Source organism: Berghia stephanieae, chromosome 3, assembly GCF_034508935.2.
Source record: "Berghia stephanieae isolate SIO BIC M18660-M18661 chromosome 3, UCSD_Bste_1.3, whole genome shotgun sequence".
Lineage (NCBI taxonomy): Eukaryota > Metazoa > Mollusca > Gastropoda > Nudibranchia > Aeolidiidae > Berghia > Berghia stephanieae.
The window spans coordinates 62421539-62441571 of record NC_088362.1 but is presented as its reverse complement, the minus strand read 5'-3'; the positions used below and the strand labels follow the sequence as shown (position 1 = coordinate 62441571).

Below are 20033 nucleotides of genomic sequence, written 5' to 3'. Positions count from 1 at the left end.
AAGAAAGATAGATAAACTTAAATTGTTCAACAAGATCTACTACAAAAATTCGTGCCTTAAACTTCCAAACGACATCAAAGATATCGGCACAAGAAATACGAAGGGGACGCACAGCAAGAGTAACCATCCCAACATCAAAAACAGACGCCCACATGTAGCTGAAGTGGCTGAAAACGGTTGCCAACATGCCTTCACGCGATTGCTAGAGTTCACAACGTGACTTTTTAATCTATGTGTTTTTTTTTTTTTTTTTTTGTTTTTATTTTTATTTTGTTTTATTTTAAATTAGTATTCTATGTGCAGAGTTTTAGCAAGTTTAAAATGTAAAACCCTACAAACTGTGGAGTGATCCTCGACAATATTGGAGGTTTCCACAAGACGAAGAAGAAGAAGAAGAAGAAGAAGAAGAAGAAGAAGAAGAAGAAGAAGAAGAAGAAGAAGAAGAAGAAGAAGAAGAAGAAGAAGTAAGAAGAAAGTGTGTTGTTTTTTTTTTATGCTGGTCCATTCCGTCTTGTTTATTATTAGTTCTTCGGAGCCATAAGGCCGATGGAGCCGTGTTTTATTCCGATTTATTATTTATTTATATATAAGCCCAATCTCTGTCTATTGATAGAACGAAGTTGACTTCACTCGGGTCTTTGTTATTGTTTTTTGACATCCACGTTTATGAGTAATTCCCACTAAATTTTATTATCCAGACCATAAAAATTCATGGTTACACATCGTTTTGTGTGTTACCGTTATACTTCCGGATGGCAATGGCGTGAGCTTCTTAGCCGAGCTCATACTATCTTTATATAGCCAGAGGAAGAAAATGATCTTGGTGTGAACATGTTTCTCGACATAAGTCAGTGGCTTACAAACCCATTATGCAAGGGATATTGGAGGAAGGTTGAGGGAGAGGACAACATTCAAAATGCTGGATGGGTAATGTAAGGGAATGAACATTGACAGCAAAGGCCTTCTTTATAGGTAGCTCTATAGAAGGCCTTGGGACAGCCCAACACTAATGAGGAAAGCAACTTTCTCCAATTTCAGACTTTTTCAACTCGACTAGCTGTAAAAAATAATATTTAGAAGTGAAATTAAGCTTTGATATTTCCCGCAAAATGTACAAAAAGGATTGATTTAATCATTTATGACAAAATTGACCTTCTAACTAAACTAGGCAATATCTCAGTTCAAACCTTTTCATCATTCGACGGATTATGTCATTCACTGTAACATATAATTTTAAAAAATATACACCGAATACAAAGAATGAACTTATAACTAAAAAATGCCACGTTTCGCCTTCCGTTACTGTCTACAGCTTACTGTTTGTCTAACCCTTATGAGAAATAAATAATGATCAACTTGCCATTTGTATCTTTTGCTCAGGTAATGTCCAAAGATTCTCTGTGATGAAAGTCTGGGCAATAATATACCGCAGTTTGTTCAGTCATGGTATAAGGGAGACAATTCAGTTATAATTAGCAACCACAGTAGTCCTGTATGAGTGGGTTCCCTTGAAATTAATGTAATTTTTATTTCTTCAAGTTTATATCAGGGGTTGAGAGAGGATCAACAACAATAAAATAAATAAATAATTTTTTATCTTAAAAAACCCATACAAACAAACAAACAAACATGCAAATAAAAAACAACAAAACAACAGAGAGAACAACGAGGGGAGCCAGAATAATATTTCATGATGATATTCAGTGTTGCTTTCCTCCGTCCCTCCCTCCCTCCCTCTCTTTCTCTCTCCCTCTCTCTCTCTCTTTCTCACTCTCTCCCTCCCTCTCCCCCCTCTCTCTCTCTCTCTCTCTCTCTCTCTCTCTCTCTCTCTCTCTCTCTCCCTTCCTCTCATAAGAAAAGAATATAAAGAAAAGCCGAACGTCTTTAAATAATAAAGTTTGTGTCTAATCTAAAAATCTGGTCTTCACGAAGACGAAAAATGGACCGCTCTGGTTTTGATTGATAACGATGTTCTCTTAAAGACAGAAAACAGCCGATGAGTGCGTGCGCGCGCGCGTGCGAGAGAAAAAATAAATATAATAGATATATGAAAATATATATATATATATATTTATGAGTGTTGGTGGGTACTTGTAGGTACGAAAGTGCTCGATAATGGTGGTTAGAGCTAATATATAATGTACATTTTCACTCACATTTTTTGCCGAGACGACTCGTTTCTGTGTTTTTCCTTTAGTTCACACTTCTTCAGTCGGCATAATCCATTCCATGGATTATGCCGACTGAAGAAGTGTGAACTAAAGGAAAAACACAGAAACGAGTCGTCTCGGCAAAAAATGTGAGTGAAAATTTACATTTTATATATATATATATATATATATATATATATATATATATATAAGAGAGAGAGAGAGAGAGAGAGAGAGAGAGAGAGAGAGAGAGAGAGAGAGTGCAGCTATGTGGTCTAGTGGTATCGGAAGGTCCTGGATTCGAGCCTCGCTCAGTGCATAGTTGAGTCCTTGTAAAAGGCTCTTTACTCACATTCTTTCACCATACTCAGATGTAAAATGAGTACCTGCCGTTACCAGCGTTGTCTCCGTCGGGAAAAAAAATTTCTCGTTCTCCATGTTACGCGTTGCTGTCAGGTAAAGCACTGTTATGGTCTAAGAGAGATCATTATTATATTATCTCATCCCCGAACGAAATCTAGAGTTGTCCTCACCTATGGTCACGTGCCAATCCACGGGCTTTGGTTGAGGGATTTGAGCACGTTAAGTGGATAATGCTCGACATAAAAGCAAAAGTTTTTTGTATGTTTGTTTTTTGTTTGTTTGTTTTGTTTGTTTGTTTTGTTTTTGTTTTGTTTTTTTAATTTTTTTTTTTTTTTTTGGTTCTGTTTTGTTTCGTTTTGTTATTTTTCTTGTTGGAGTGTATGTATAAGAATATGTGTGTGAGAATCATAGGTATCACTTGTCTTATGTTGGAATATGTGCGTTTATTGTGCGGCTCTGTGGTCTTGTGGTATTTCACTCGCTTTCGGATCGGAAGGTCCTGGGTTCGAGCCGCGCTCGGCGCATAGTTGAGTCCTTGTAAAAGGTTCATTACTCCCTTTCTCTCACCGTACTCAGGTGTAAAATGAGTACCTGGCCGTTAACAGCAATGTCTCAGTCCGAAAAAAAATGGTAATATCGCCTAACAGGCGTCATGTCCGGTCTTAAATGTTATGTGTTTGCTGTTGGTCAGGGACCCGTTGTAAAGCGCTTTGAGCACGGTTAGTGGATATTGCGCTATATAAAATCTCAATTTTTTATTTATTTTTTTCCTTATTCTTCTTTCAGAGTGACAGTGTCTCTTGTAACTTATTTTTCAAATCCAGAATGGACGAAGAGAATCAAATATTCATGTAAGTTATTGATCGGTGACAGCTCGTCTCGTCGTGGTGTAAGGGAGGCAATTAAGTTATAATGAGCAACCACAATATTCCTGTATTAGTAGCGTCCCTTGAAATTAGGCACAATAGATAGAAATGCGCTTGGCTAAGAAGCCCACAACATTGTCATCCGAAAGTTTAACGGACCAACACACAAAACTATGCGAAACCATGAGCTTTATAGTCTTCTTAATACAGTTAAGAGACAAATGCTCATAAACGTGGATGGCAAAAAACAGGAACCAAGACCTGAGTGATGTCTATACATTATTTTTTAAATAATATGTAATTTTTCGGGTTTACATATCAGGGAGAAAAACAGCAAAACCGAGAGAAATGTTGAGATATGCAGAGAAGCCGTAAGCTATTGATAGATGTAGATAGAGAACATAAGTAGGATATGGTCACGTTAAAAAATACGAGTATAAACGTCATCAAAGTTACTACATGTACCAGTATTTATCAGAGACGTACGCAAGGTTGTTATCGTTGTTGCTTTCATGATTATTTTTGTCATCAAGATTTCATTGTACTATAAACTTTGTACATTCATGATTCATTCCATCATGACCAATTTTCAAATTACCAGTATTCTATGGTAGTAATTTTCGATTTTACATTGCCGTATTGATATATTTTTCCTTAAATTCAAATATGTGTAAAACTGTTTGTGAATGATACAATGCAAGCTATATGAGATTCTGTAATTATACATTATTGTATAAGGCATTTAAAGGATAATTCATATAATAAGCCTTTAGTAAGATAAGATAAGATAAGATAAGATAAGATAAGATAAGATAAGATAAGATAGGATAAGATAAGATCAGATAAGATAAGAAGATAAGATAAGATAGGATAAAATAAGACTACAAACGTACTGAACAAAATTAGTGATCAGTGTATTTGTAATTACCTATATTTATAATGCTGAAATCTTTTCTATTCTTTCCAATTATTTTTTTTTTAGATTTTTCTCCGTTTCTAATAATGTTATTTCATGCATCCTTTTCTCATTCAACATGTTATGCTTTTGATTCATGATTTTTAACATGTCGATTTTATGATCTTTAAGTGTTGAAGCAATTGGTGTTAACTATTACATTTTATATTACATTATAAGACATTTATTTACTTATTAATTATATTATATTATATATCATTATATTATATTATATTATATTATATTATATTATATTATATATATATATTATATTATATTATATTATATATATATTATATTATATTATATTATATTATATATATAATTATATTATATTATATTATATTATATTATATTATATTATTATTATATTATATTATATTATATTATATTATATTATATTATATTATATTATATTATATTATATTATATTATATTATATTATATTATATTATATTATATTATATTATATTATATTATATTATTGAGGTAAGAGACCTATGCAGCTCTCTATCTGGAGCCAAAAAATCGTATTTCTACGATTTTTTGTAGTACTAGGCAGGTCTGGGTAAAAGTTAAAAGAAAAACAAAAGGGGGTAGAAGTAGGAAGAGCACGATCGTGGTCTCCGGAGACATTTCCGAAAAATAAAAGGTAAACAGATCGACTTCCTGTTTCGTTCTCTCTTTCGATTTGTTTACTCCGCACTCATCCCTATTCCTTGCTGATACTGATTGAGATTATAATTTGTAGACTCTTCGCTATAAATAATTTGTTAAGGCAGGCACCATAAATATGTCTGACTCTTATGAGCGAAGGAGACGCAGGAGAGGCCGTTATAATGAAACAGGATCCAGAGGAGATCACGATGCATCTCAACACAGCCAAACGTCAACGGCCAAGCCACCTATGAAAATTTTAGGCCTGGCCAAACCCACCAGACCACCGGTGGAGATAGTTTCCCCTGCGAAAGCGAAAGGGGCTGATGAGGGTAATGAAAGCAGTCAACCTGCTGCAGAATTTGGTGGGGATAAATCTTTAGTGACTGTGCTGTCGTCTCAATCAGACTCCAGGCACCATTCTCAATTATCGCACAAATTAAGTGACGGTGATGTCGGCGGAGAGTATCGCCGTAGCTCAGGATCTCACTCCTCTGGCCAGGACGGTTCAACTGCCGATAATCAATATTCCCATCTTCGAAAATCTACCATTCCAAGTTCTGTGATGACCGGGTCTGTGGACCCAAATATTCATTCTTCACATGCTAAACTGGCACCTCCGTTCGAAAAGCAAACAAAGACCAAAATCATTGACGAGACTTTGCAATGGTTTGATCCTGGGTTTGATTTACTGTTAGATCAGACAGATTTTCTTGTGGTGGGGGTTGTCGGATTACAAGGTTGTGGAAAATCTACTATTCTCTCTCTCCTTGCTGGTAACTCTCAACAAGATGCTTACAGAAATTATATTTTCTCACCCCAGAGCAAGGAAACTAAAGAAGAATGCATATTTCAAACAACAGGAATTGATATGTACATTACCCCTGAAAGGATTATCTACCTTGACTGCCAACCAATTCTAAGTCCTGCTGTCATGGATTATCTTATAAGATACGACAGAAAACTTCCACCAGACTATTCATCTTTGCAAAATCTAGTGGAAATGCAGTCAATGCAATTATTAACATTTCTTTTATCTGTGTGTAACATTGTTCTTGTTGTCGATGACTGGTTTATTGACATTAATCTCTTGCGTTTCATCCAAGATGCTGAAATGCTGAAACCATCTCAACCACCGTCTGCACCTTCACAAGAAAGCCCGGCAAATAAAGATGACAACACAGAGTTTTTCCCAAACATCGTATTTGTTCATAATAAGGCTACACGGGAAGATTTTAGTCCAGAACATTACAGTATGATGCAAAATGTTTTACAAGGTGTATTCTCTTCGTCAAAACTTCGGTATAAAACTGGAATCAACATGATCAATGGCAATTTTGGCGAATCTCTCATTACCGTTCCACCTGGAAATGAGGATCTCGGAGTACACGACATTAATCTCATATTGTTACCCATGTTTGAATTTTACAAATGTGAACCCGAGTGTCTAGAAACCAGCATGCCCGATTACAGGGGATATCCCAGCTTCAATACAATATTTTTTCATTTTAGGTCACAAATTCTCGCTGGGCCTAGATCCCCTCTTACTCACAGCACTTTAACGGAAAGGAACTGGTTTCATTTTGCTGCAAGAATCTGGGAGTCTGTTAAAAAATCGTCTCTTTTGGGAGAATACAACCGACTTCTGTCTAATTCTTGATTTAGTTTTCAATGGTCACTAAATCCATTTCACATTTTAAACTTGTGGTTTCCCAAACAGTAGATTCAGAATTTAGATTTTCATAAGACATTTTGTTCATGAATTGCTCAACGGTGCAGTAAGGCGTACACTGAGAGTGTGTAAAATTGGTTTTTGCTTATAATTTTTAAAAAACTTGAAGCCTTTCTGGGGAAAGATTTCCCCCCAATATGATCTTTTTTGTCAAATATTTATTTTAGAGCTATTACATAGTATTGTCCATGGAATGATGGTAATTCGTTGGTGATCATCTCAAGGTTCCCATTACTGGGTGGAGTTCCCGACCTCCCATAGTAGGCAGGGAGGTACTTGCTCTGTCTTCTATCCTCCTATATCTGTTTTCCAATTGCTCTCTGTCTTTGTCTTGGAATGAGATTACTTAGTTTTGTCCTGACCCTGGACTGGAGGGAAACAGTCAATTGTATAGTTATAGTTTTGGGAGTAATATTTGTTTTCCTTGTAAATCATCTCTCTGTTATGTACTCTTACATTTTTATTTTTAACATATGGTTTGTAAACATTTCGTCACTGATATGGAAGAAACCCGTAAGCCACATTTGCAAATTTTTCAGGAGAGACAAAAAACTGTCCCAATCCAAAAATAAGTATCAAGTCAAACACGTTTCATATTAATATGATTTGCATGTTCACAATTATGATTTAAGTGTAGGCTCTCTTCACATTTCCTAATTAGAAGATGTGCTAGTAATCTAGCTTTTTGAATCATACGGGGTTTTAGCATCAACAATGTTGATCCGAAAGAAACCCGATAGAGCGAATACCAGGTTTTGGCAGAACAAAATTTGGAGATAATACAGCCCAAATAGCCTTATACCGGGTTTGGCAAGTGATTCGCTTTTGACAAGCAGTTAGAGTGTATATTTTGACATCAAATTAAGCAGATGGATACAGAACTGTGAGCGGTGGTACAAAATTGAGTTCAAATCCTTTGTCAGTAATGAAATCCACCGCATGACTTGACGTTCTGTCCTATTTCGGGGCGGTTCTGGTTCAATGCATTCAAACTCCTACAGGACTATGATTATTATCATCATCATCATTGCCTTTTTCACCCTGGGTCAGGGTATAGGCCACAGACAAACAGTTTCCATCCTTCTCTATCCTGAGCCAACTTTTTTATCTCATTCCAGGTCTTACCACTTCTCTGTATATCAGCTTCTTTAATTCTTCTCCATGTTCCTCGTGGCCTTCCCCTTGATCTTCTGCCCTGAGGGTTCCAGTCCAATACTTTCTTTGTTATAGTTGAGTCATTCTTTCTAAGCGTGTGTCCAATCCACCTCCATCGTCTTCTTCCTATATCCTCTCCCACTGGTTTCTGCTGTGTTCTTTTCCATACTTCTTCATTTTTTATTCTATCCATCCATTTTATTCTGAGTAGCTTACGCATGCACCTGTTTACGAAAATCTGTACCCTCCTTATACATGCCTGTGATGCGTTCCAAGTTTCACATCCATACAGTAGGACAGACTTCACGTTTGAGTTGAAAAGTCTTAGCTTTAGTTGGAGGGAGATATCTTTAGTTCTCCAAACTCTGTTCAAAGATGTGAATGCAGCCTGTGCCTTTCCTATTCGTGCTTTCACCTCTGCTTCCGTGCCTCCATCCTTGTCAATTATACTTCCGAGATAGCAGAAAGTGTCTATATCTTCGAGTTCTTGATCTTTTACTTTGATCTGCTCCCTTTGACGCGTACCTATCCTCAAGACCTTTGACTTTGCAGGGTGAATTCTAAGACCAATTGATTCCGAGAGGCTGTTTATAATTGTGTATGATTATTAACATGATACCAATATATGCATTCACCATAGCCACTATTCTGACAAATGTGAAGCAGAATTTGATAAGACTTGTGTCCGACGTGCGGTTTGTTGTGTTGGATAGCTCAGTCGACAGTAGAGAGGTTCCAAATTAAAAAGGCACCTAACAATGATGGTCAGACGGGACAGTAGAAACAAGGAAAGAAGAAGAGCTATTTCATTCTTAATCTATCCAATGAGTAAATAAGACATTCAGTTCATCATTGAACATTTATTACAGAAGTGAAAAGTTAGAACAGCACTTAATACACAGATAAATTTTAAAATTACCATTATTTAACATTTGTCTTAACATAACTCTCCCAGGCACACGAACGACAAAACCTAACACTACTCTACAATTAAAAATATCTATGATTTTTAATATCAACTTTGTAAAACAAATAACTCTATTCTCATCTGACACACGTCTGCCGAGGCAACATGGTCTCTGTCCAGAAAGAAAACGGAATAAATCCCAGCTAACGCTAACAGGTAGAGATTGCGAATTCTTTTGTCTGTCTAAAAGACACACTCTGTGACCACGAGGAAATACAATAACAGAATTTTACTTCCTGGTAACGAAAACAACTAACAAAGATGTAGCCATATGATCTAAGATAATTCAAAACAAAACTGGGATTAAAACAAGACAAGCAAAGAAAATACAGATAAAGAAACAGTCAATTGACATTTGTAATTTGATAAGTTATTAAATGGTTCTGAATTAAATCGCATTTAAAAGATAATAAACATTATGAAAATGACAGTACTGTGGATAATAATAGCAATTCATGTAAATCGGTGATTGAAAATCTATTCATCTCCTTGTTCAGGATCTGTCGACATTGGTATGCCGTGGAAAAACTCATGGTAAACTCCAGGGATCAAGTTTGAATTGCACAGGCGAATCAAATCGTCTTTTTTTTGTTGTGCTAATCCAGGGGAAGAATACACAGTTTCTGGTATGATGCTATTGCCGATATCCGATCTTCTTTGCTTCCGAAACAAGTTCAAAGATGTGGGGTCTTTGCTTAAATCGTATTTGAATTTCAAAATATTTGGGGATGACTTCTTCACTGCAATTTGTCTTAATTTTGTCCAATTTACAGTTTGTCCCTCATCATCAATTTTGAAATTTTTTATTCTTGGCGCCATCCCCATGAAATCCTTGAAATCACCTTGGGCCATTTCCCTAACATTGTATTTCTGTTTGTTCTTTTGGGCATTCCTCACTAAACCAAACCATTGGTCTGGTGTAAATATCGTTGCGTGTCGAGCACTCCTTTCTATGACTGAGTGCACAGAGTTATTCTCATTTTGAGTATGACCTTTCTCCAGATAGGTGTGAGTGATTTCTTCAATATTTGTAGTTTGAATGGTATACCAAAACATAGACGCAATGCCTCTGTTTCTATTCTGTCCACCACAGTTATCTGAAAAAGTATAAACTGTCTTTTTACCTTCTTTATCTTTTTCACATAAAAAGTTGAAAACACAACTACTTATTTCATTTGCTCCTCTTTTGGCAATGTGCTCCGGCCACATGTAACAAAAGGCATCTGTCGAGTCCATCTCGAAAATCGTGAGATTATACACGGCCATCTTCCTGGAATAATAAAAGGAAGATGCTTCCCCATGAGGGCATTCAAGTACCTTCTGCAGGTCAAAGCAGGCTGAACAAATGGATGCGTTTTGTATTGCCTTGGCTTTGAAAGCTTTTTAATATCTCTAGCCAATTGTTTTTGAGTAAGATGCTCATGCATGACTTTTTCAACGATGGAAGATGGATTGTTTCTGTTGGCAAGACAAAGATCACATTGATCTTTTTTTGGTTTGTAAAATGCCAAGTTGAAATCCTTGTAGAACACTCGTTTGTAGACAGAATTGGAAGCTTTTTGCTCTCCACACTTCTCGTACTCTTGACAATACAAACGGTACATTTCCTGAAGTGACAAATTTTCCGTTAGGTAAGGTACATCCTTGTACTATTCTTCCGGCAATAATGGGATTCCACCGGCGGAAAACTGCTAATGTGATTTTTGATGAAGGACATTGTCTTCACAGGGAGTTTCTTCTGGTGGCCATGCTTTCCCCTTTTATCAGAAATTCCGTCATCCTTTGAATCCCCTGTAAAGCATTTCAATGCCGAGTATACAAAGTCCTCTTTGATGGCCAAGGTATTTAAAAAGAACTTTTTGCATACATTTATCTTTGACCCATCCTTGGTAAACGTATAAACTATTGTCTGCTGAAGCCTTGATGTTCCCTTGACGTATGTGCGCCCAGGGGACTTTCTTTCCGCGCACTTCACAACAAAAAGTTGTTGAGCAGTACTGTCTCCCAATTGCCAGAAGGTATGGAATATCGCCTCTCGATCGCATTCCTTGAATTTATCGCACTTTTTGCTGCAGGTCATACCACACCCCAGTCTTTTTGCTTTTGCATCTCTCTGGACCCCATTCCTGTCAACGAATGATAGTCCCTGGTCTTTTTTTTTTCTTTTGCATCATCCTATTTCTTTCCGACAAGCGTTTCTTCCTCTGCCTCTCGAAGAAGTACTATCCGATTCATCCCAAGAAAACGCAATATTAATGTCAGACGAGATTGATACCGGCTCCAAATTATCTTCTTGCTCTCGAACAACTGGCTGTTCCGAAGCTTCACTGATTCATAATCCTACTGTAGGGACAAACATTGATTGCTGATCTGTTGTAATTGGAGAGAAAGAAGACCATGGCTGATCTGACGGAGCAACATTGACATCGGCTCTTGACCTTTTCAAGTTAATGAGGGGTACATCGTAGTCATCATCGCTGCCATTCTCATCGTCTTTCTTTCTGACTTAAAGCACGTCAGCATCGCCACTTGACCACTCAGAGTCAGAGGAATGGATTCCATCCTCACTTAGCTTGTAGTCAGAACCTGACGACAGAGAGATGTCATCATCGATGTTGTCACGGAGGCTGACTTCTGCGCTCTCCACTTGCTTTTTTTCTTTCCTTCTCTGCATATATTTCACCTGTTGCTGAACCGCTGAGATATCAACCATCTGATGAGACAAAACGATGATAAACGTGAATCTACAGACAATGCAAGAATGATAACCAAACCCATAGTTATAATTTGATTAGTATCATACTATCTGTTATTGTAATGACTAGTATGCCCAATAGACAATTTTCACATTGTTGCTCAGGACCAGATAAATGAAATTTTGAATCTTCGGCCTTTAAAGAAATATAGCTGGAACATAGTGTGCCATATACAATATTCTAACTTCAACGTCCTAGATAAATCAGCCCTGGGATAGTACACCTCCCCCCCCCCTCTTGACGTTGATAATAGTGGATCATTATGGATAGTACATGCTTTTAGGTTATAGAAGAAGTAGAATCATTGATCATAAAATATATCTAACAAGTACATCAAAGATCATAACTAAAATAAAACAAAAAAGAATCTACTCACCTCATCATCAGTTACAAATCAAAGGAGTTGATAGAGTCATCCATGATTGAAAAATAATAGGGGAGTGAAAATAAAATGAAGATTTTTGTCTTGCTACCACAAACAGTCAATGTGAGATAGGAAACCAAGATCTTACACACCTTTTCGACTGTGTCACAGCGTGTGTATTTGTCTACCATACAAGAATACCAGATTTCACGTGCATTGCTGTCAATATTAATTAGGTTACACCTTTATCAAGAAAGACGCACCCTTTGTATATTATCTGCCGGATGTTGGATACGGGTTTTTGTCATAACGATTTAAGCAATATAAAACTTGTCTTCATGATTTTTTCCTGGTAAAATCCCGTATAAAGAGGCTTACGAGGTTCTACCATAACATAATAGATACTAGAAACGTCTCTATTTCCCGTATTGTCTTTTACGGGTTTCTTGCGTGTGAAATAGTATACGGGTGTTCTTTCTACTTTCAAAGAGATTAAAGATAGAGCTTTATCCTTTTGCCACAACACACAGCTTGGCATAAGGAACAATATGTGTAACAAAATTGAAAGACGTAAAAATGTGGCATACAGGTTTCTTCCAAAACAGTGACGATTTGTGTGTTCCACTTAGTGGGTGCTTGTGCTGGTGTCTGGGTGAGACTTATAGATGATCTCAAACTAAGTACACTGATAGTGTGCTCTTGGAATCTACATCTGTACCCTATTTGAACCATTTCCCCTTGTCTTACTTTTTTCCTCAAGTCCTTTTAATTGTACATTGAGAATGTTTTTACAATGATATAACCTAAATGTGTTGCAAGCACCGTAAAACCGTTAAAAACAAAAAACAAAGCTTCCCTTTGACTCTGATCCAATGTTGATGAGGGACTGTTGGATTCAGGATATTATCATTGGGTTGTGCGGGCAGAACATATAAGGACATTTCATGAGGAATTCATTGGCAGCTGACACAGGCGATTTTTATTGGTTCTTGTTTTAACAAATCAATAAAAAAAAATGTGGTAAATGTCGAAACAATTCAACATATGCATTCTGCTTAGTAGTGCAAAAGAGGAGGACAGAATGCTGCAGTCAAATAAAAGACGTTCTCGTTTGGTCCACCTGTATGTGTATCGTACTTGAATTTAAAATACTCCAATGTGCTGGTTTTTTTCAGTTACTTGTATCTCATTTATGTGCGGTTATGTGGTCTTGTGGTATGACAATCGCTTTCGGATTGGAAGGTCCTGGGTTCGAGCCTCACTTGACACATAGTTGAGTCCTTGGAAAAGACTTTTTACTCACATTCTCTCACCTTACTCAGGTGTAAAATGAGTACCTGGCTGTTAACAGCATTGTCTTGTTCTGAAAAATATTGTATTATCGCCCATCACACGCCATATCTCATTCTTTATGTTACGTGTTGCTGTTGGTCAATGACCCTTTGGATATTGCGCTCAATAAAAACTCTATTATTATTATTATTATATTATTATTATTATTATTATTATTATTATTATTATTATTATTATTATTATTATTTATTATTATTATTATTATTATATTATTATTATTATTATTATTATTATTATTATTATTATTATTATTATTATTATTATTATTATTATTATTATTATTATTATTATTATTATTATTATTATTATTTTATTATTATTATTATTATTATTATTATTATTATTATTATTATTATTATTATTATTATTATTATTATTATATTATTATTATATATTTTATTATTTATTATTATTATTACTATTATTATTATTATTTATTATTATTATTATTATTATTATTATTATTATTATTATTATTATTATTATTATTATTATTATTATTATTATTATTGTTATTATTATTAATAATATTATTATTTTTATTGTTATTATTATTATTATTATTATTATTATTATTATTATTATTATTATTATTATTATTATTATTATTAATATTGTGACTGTGTCCACGTGGGACTCCTGAATGCCTTAAACTATGGACCCCAAGTTTAAATTAGTCTCTTGAAATCTTATGTGATATATGAATATATAAATAAATTTTATAGAGTGTAAATTTCCACCAGGACATAGTTTATATGAGAATTTTAAGAAAATGAAATGTTACAACTACAACTGTAGATGATCTATTAAGCTATCCTGATACCAATGGAATATGAAGAATGTGATTTTGAAGTATTAAGGAAAATCTATTCTAAAATATTCTGTCATCAGTCTAGACTTGAATCGCTCAATAGTATGAACGCTTTTGCTAAAGACTGAGAGAGAATTCCAGATTGATGGTTCCTCAAAATAAAAAGCACAGAGAATTTTGTTTTAGACATTTTTCTTTACAAAGTGGTGTGTTGTGAGGAGCGGATAGCCCGAGGTGGCCTATACCCCGATATCAATGCCATTTTTTTGTATTGCGAAGCTGAGCCATGAATACATTTGAACATTATACAGGCCATCTTGAACTCAATTCTCCTCTCAACAGACAACTAATGTAACTTTGAAAATCTGCCTCTTTTTTATGTTGTTTATTCTTTGACAGTCAATTCTTGATCTAAATCTTTTGAATATTTTATTCTCTTCATTTTTTACTGGTGCTGAACTGACCCAATAATGTTGGAAGTGAACATAGCTAAATTTAAAGACCTTAAAACATTAATAACACATTTTAATAGATAAAATATATGGATTTTTTGACGGGTATTTTGTTTTGATAGACGTCTAGTCTCATAACAATTTAGTTTCCTGTAGTTTCTTGTCTTGAAGTTAAAGTCAGTGATACCACCATCATCAATGATTATTATTTGAAGGTTATTGTACATATATATAAATACAATTTTAGTCGTGATGAAATAATCTTGTTCATAAATAAAGTTTGTTGAATTTGAATGACTTTTTTTCAACTATTTTATGCTGTTTCTTCTATACTTTGGATGGGCAGAGAGACGTCACTATTGCTATGTCTCCTGCCCCCCTTTATCTGTTTTTTACCTGTCCAGGTTTTTCTTTGTTCTGGATTGAGGTTGCTTGTATGTTTTCCTGTTCTTGGCGGGGATCCTTAGCTAAGAGGGAAACAAACAAAAATTTTTTTCCTTGTGTAAATCATCTCGCTGTTATTTACTATTATGTACTATTGTGCGGCTATGTGGCCTAGTGGTAAGACACTTGCTTTCAGATCAGAAGGTCCTGGGTTTGAACCTCACTCGGCTCATAGTTGAGTCCTTGGAAAAGGCTCTTTACTCACTTTCTCCCACCGTACTCGGGTGTAAAAAGAGTAACTGGCCGTTAACAGCGTTATCCCTGTCCCATGTCTCGTTCTACATGTTGCATGTTGCTGTTGGTCAGGAACTCCCTGTAACGCACTTTAAGCACATTTAGTGGATATACTATTATAATTTTAAATATATTGTACTTTGATTGAAAACATTTGAGTGTATCCTTCATAGTGGAATCTTTTGTTTTTGCTTGGATGGGGCTTGTACTACTTTTAGGGGATATGTTACAGTCAGTGACATAATCAGTCAGATGGTGAAAGGGTTTGAACTGAGATTGAGATATTGCCAAGTTTAGTTAGAAGGTCAATTTTTATCAAAAATGAGTTCTTGTCATAAATGATTAAACCTTTTTGTACATCTTCGGGAAATATCAAAGCTTAATTTCACTTGTAAATATTTTTTACAGCTAATCAAGTTGAAAAAGTATGAAATTTGAGGAAAGTTTCTGGATACCTTTCCCATACATCTGTCCATAACTTCATGAAAAATCACCCGATTTACTTCAATAAAGATAAAAAAATGCTCTATCAGAAAATGTAAAAAATTGCAAACCCAAAATTTTCACCTTCCGACTGATCACATATATCAAAATATGGATGGCATATTCGTGGAATCCTATGTTCCCTATTTGAATTAGTCTCTTTTGTCTGACTATTTCCTGGGTGGGGTTCCTGATCTCCCATAGTGGGCAGGGTGGTACTTGCTATTGTCTTCTATCCCCGATGTATCTGTTTTCCGAGTTGCTTTCTTATCATTGTCTTGGAATGAAATTTCTTGGTCAGGTCCTGGACCTGGCCGGACACCCTGGCTAAGAGGGAAACAGTACAGTCACAGTCAAGTGTATAGTTATAATTTGGGGAGATGATATTTTTTCCTTGTAAATCATCTTTCTTGTTATGCACGGTATTATGTTTTGTTTACATATTATTCATGATTTGTAAACATTTGAGTGTATTCCTCTTAGTGGGGACCTGAGCTTGTGTCTGGATGAGACTTTTAGGTGATCTCAAACCATGCATGACAGCATGCTCTTGGAATCTATAAATCTATTCCCTATTTGTGGCATTTCCCTTTGTCTTACTTTTCTTGTTCGCTTCTAATTGTAAATCTATAACTTTTTGCTGTCCCATTTTCTTCCTTTTTACTGGCACTGATATGACCTAATTGTGTTGCAAGCGCCCTGAAACCCTAAGAAAAATAAAGACAAATCATTTGTTCCCTATTTGAATTGGTTTCTTTTTGTCTGACTTTTTCTTTGGTGCTTTAACTTCAGTGTGTGGGGTCTTTTGATCTCCCATGGTGGGCAGGAGGTCACATAGCTGTGTCTCCCTATATGTTTTCTGAATTGCTTTCTGTCTTTGTCTTCGAATGGGGTTACTTGATTTGTCTTGGCCCTTGCCGGAGTCTCTGGATTAGAAGGAAATAGTCAAATGTATACCAAGTGTTAATTTTGGGAGGTGATATTTTTTTGCACCTTGTAAATCATCTCTCTGACTTGTGCATTTAATTGTTATTTTTAAAAATGGTTTGTAAAAATTTGAGTGTATTCCTCTTATTGGGATCCTGTGTTTGTCACTGAATGAAACTTTTAGGTGATCGCAAGCTAAGTGCACCGATAGTAGTATGTTCTTGGAATTTACATCGTTCCTGATTTGTTTATTCCCCTTTGTCTTACTTTTTCTTGTGTGCTTTCAGTTGCAAATCTATAATTTTTTGACTATCCCATTTTCTTCCTTTTTACTGGTGCTGAAATGTCCGAAATGTGTCGCAAATGCCGTAAAACCTTTAAAATACTTAAAAGCAAAAGCATTAACTTCAGATCTAAAAAATTATTTTTAAAAAATTGAGCTTTAATATAGCGCAATAACCCCTAAACGTGCTCAAAGTGCTTTACAAGAGTTCCTGGCCAACAGCAACACTAAACATTTAGGACAGGACATGATGCCTGTTAGGCGACAGTACAATTTTTCAGACAGAGACAATGCTGTTAACGACCAGCTACTCATTTTACACCTGATTACGGTGAAAGAATCTGAGTAAAGAGCCTTTTCCAAGGACCCAAATATGCGCAGAGCGAGGCTCGAACCCAGGACCTTCCTATCCAAAAGCAAGTGTCATGCCACAAGACCACACATCTACATCTTTTCCTCAATCCACTTCCTTTGGATTCGTGATGAAATACCTACAAGTGTCATTAGTGGTGTAAAGCCCTTAAAAACTAAAGCTAAACTCTCCTATCCTCCTATGAACTAGTTATCCTTTCCGTTCTGCATCTGTCCTTCCATAGTGGACAAGGAGGCACTTACTGTGTCTTCTATTCCTCTATATCTGTTTTCCAACATGCTTTCTGTCTTTGTCTTGGAATGAGATTACTTGGTTTTGTCCTGGCCCTGGCTGGATACCCTGGCTGGGAGGGAAACAGTCAAATGTATAGTTAGTTTTGGGAGATGATATTTTTTCCTTGTAAATCACCCCTCTGTTATGTACTGTCTTATTTTTCCTTTTAAATATGTATGATTTGTGCTTATGTCTGGATGAGACATTTAGTGATCTCAAACTAGTGTGCTCTTGGAATCTACATCTGTTCCAGATTTGAACCAATTCCCCTTTGTCTGCCTTATTCTTGGATGCTTTAATTGTAATTCTTGAACTTTTTACTATCCCATTTTCTTCCTTTTTATTGGCGCTGATATGATCTAAATGTGTTGCAAGCGCCATAAAGCCCTTAAAAACAAACAAAATAAACATCTGTCCTTCTCTTGGAATGACGCCATTTTTTGTAAAGGTACCAGCTGGGAGGGGGTCCCTATAGCACTGTTGGTAGAGCACTCTCTTCACTAGCAAAAGGACTGAGATCAATCCCAAATGAAGCCGAGATTATTTTTCTGACCCCCCTGTCTACCCAGCAGCGATTGGGTAGTTGGGTTTGTTAGTATCTGGTGGTAAATACTTTGTGATAGACAAATGTCATATCTAATTAGATAGCAAGCGATTGCTATTGTCTGTTTCATGCTATAGAAACTGGCATAAACTCCAGCTCAAATGCTCTGATTCTGATTGGCTACTTTTGAAACATTAAACAAAATCCCAATTTCTCTTCTTAAAGAGTGATTTTGTTGTTTTCCATGAGTTTTGGATACAAGTACCTCTTAGCCTTTTTCTATGAGAGAGATTCTATGAGTGATCCTACTACTACTAACTCAGTTGGTAGAGCTTTTTGTGCGGCTATGTGGTCTAGTGGTATGACACTCGCTTTCGGATCGGAGGGTCCTGGGTTCGAGCCTCCCTCTGTGCATAGTTGAGTCCTTGGAAAAGGCTTTTTACTCACATTTTCTCAATGTACTCAGGTGTAAAATGAGTACCTGGCCGTTAACAGCATTGTCTGTCAGAAAAAAAAATTGTAAGTGAGCACGTTTAGTGGATATTGCACAACATAAAAACTTTATTTTTAAATTTTTTTTATTTTAGACCTATTGTTTCACACAAGTAAAAGGACCGCTATCAATCCCAGATCTCCAATGGAAACCGCTACATCAAAACTCAAAATTCCAACTAGCCATTTGAAATGGAACAACAACAAAACAAGAAACTAAACATTTAATTTTGAAATCCCCCACTCAAGAACAAACCATCATCTTTACTCTCTAGGTGGGGTTCCCAACCTCCTATTTTGGGCAGGGAGATACTTGTTCTGTCTTCTATCCCCCTGTATCTGTTTTCCAACTGCTTACTGACTGTCTTTGTCTCGGAATGGGATTATTTCATTTTGTCCTGACCCTGCCTGGAGTCCTTGGCTGGGAGGGAAACAGTCGAATGCATAGTTATAGTTTTTCCTTGTAAATTAAATCATCTCTCTGTTGTGTATTGTTATTTTTTTTTATTTTAACAAATGGTTTGTAAACATTTGAGTGCATTCCTCTTAGCAGGATCTTGTGCTGGTGGCTGGGTGAGACTTTTAGGTAATCTCAAACTAAGTACACTGATTGTGTGCTCTTGTTGAAATCTACATCTGTTCCCTATTTGAACCATTTCCCCTATGTCTTACTTTTTCCTTGAGTCCTTTTAATTGTACATCTAGAATGTTTTTACTCTCCAACTTCCTGTTTACTGGCGTTAATATGACCTAAATGTGTTGCAAGCGCCGTAAAAGCCTTAAACTGGGTGGGGTTTCTGACCTCCCATAGTGGGCAGGAGGGTACATGCTGTGTCTTCTATCCCCTTATATCTGTTTACCAACATGCTTTCCGTCTTTGTCTTGGAATGAGATTACTTGGTTTTGTCCTGGCCCTGGCCAGAGTCCTAGCTGGGAGTGAAACAGTCAAATGCAGTTATTGTTTTGGGAGATGATATTTTTTTCCTTGTAAATCATCTCTCTGTTATGTATTATTATATTTGTTGTTTTGAATGTATAATATAAGCATTTGAGTATTCCTCTTTGGTGGGTTTTGTGCTTGTGTTGGAATGAGACTTATAGATGATCTTAAACTAAGTACATTGGTGGTATGCTCTTGGAATCTACATCTGATACCTATTTTTTCCCAGTTCTCCTATGTCTTACTTTTTCTTGGGTGATTTAATTGTAATTCTAGAACTTTTTACTATCCCATTTTTTTCCTTTTTACTGGCGCTGATATAACCTAAATGTGTTGCAAGCACCGTAAAACCCTGAAAAACAAACAAACAAACCTTAAAAACACTCTTTCTTTCCCTCCACCATCCGACTTTGGAACTCCTCCCAACCACTTGTAAATAAGCCCTTTCGACTGATGACT

At 36.0% G+C, this 20033-nt stretch overlaps 1 protein-coding gene across 1 annotated transcript; it reads left to right on the top strand.

Annotated features, from left to right (window-relative positions):
* Positions 1–5032: 5032 nt before the first annotated feature.
* Positions 5033–7743, top strand: LOC144968155 (nonsense-mediated mRNA decay factor SMG9-like). The gene has a single exon (XM_078906186.1). The coding sequence runs from the start codon at positions 5128–5130 to the stop codon at positions 6649–6651; it is 1524 nt and encodes a 507-aa protein (XP_078762312.1). The 5' UTR covers positions 5033–5127; the 3' UTR covers positions 6652–7743.
* Positions 7744–20033: the final 12290 nt, after the last annotated feature.

Excerpts from the sequence above, each read along its gene's own strand:
- LOC144968155 (XM_078906186.1), top strand. The coding sequence starts at position 5,128 with ATGTCTGACTCTTATGAGCGAAGGAGACGCAGGAGAGGCCGTTATAAT.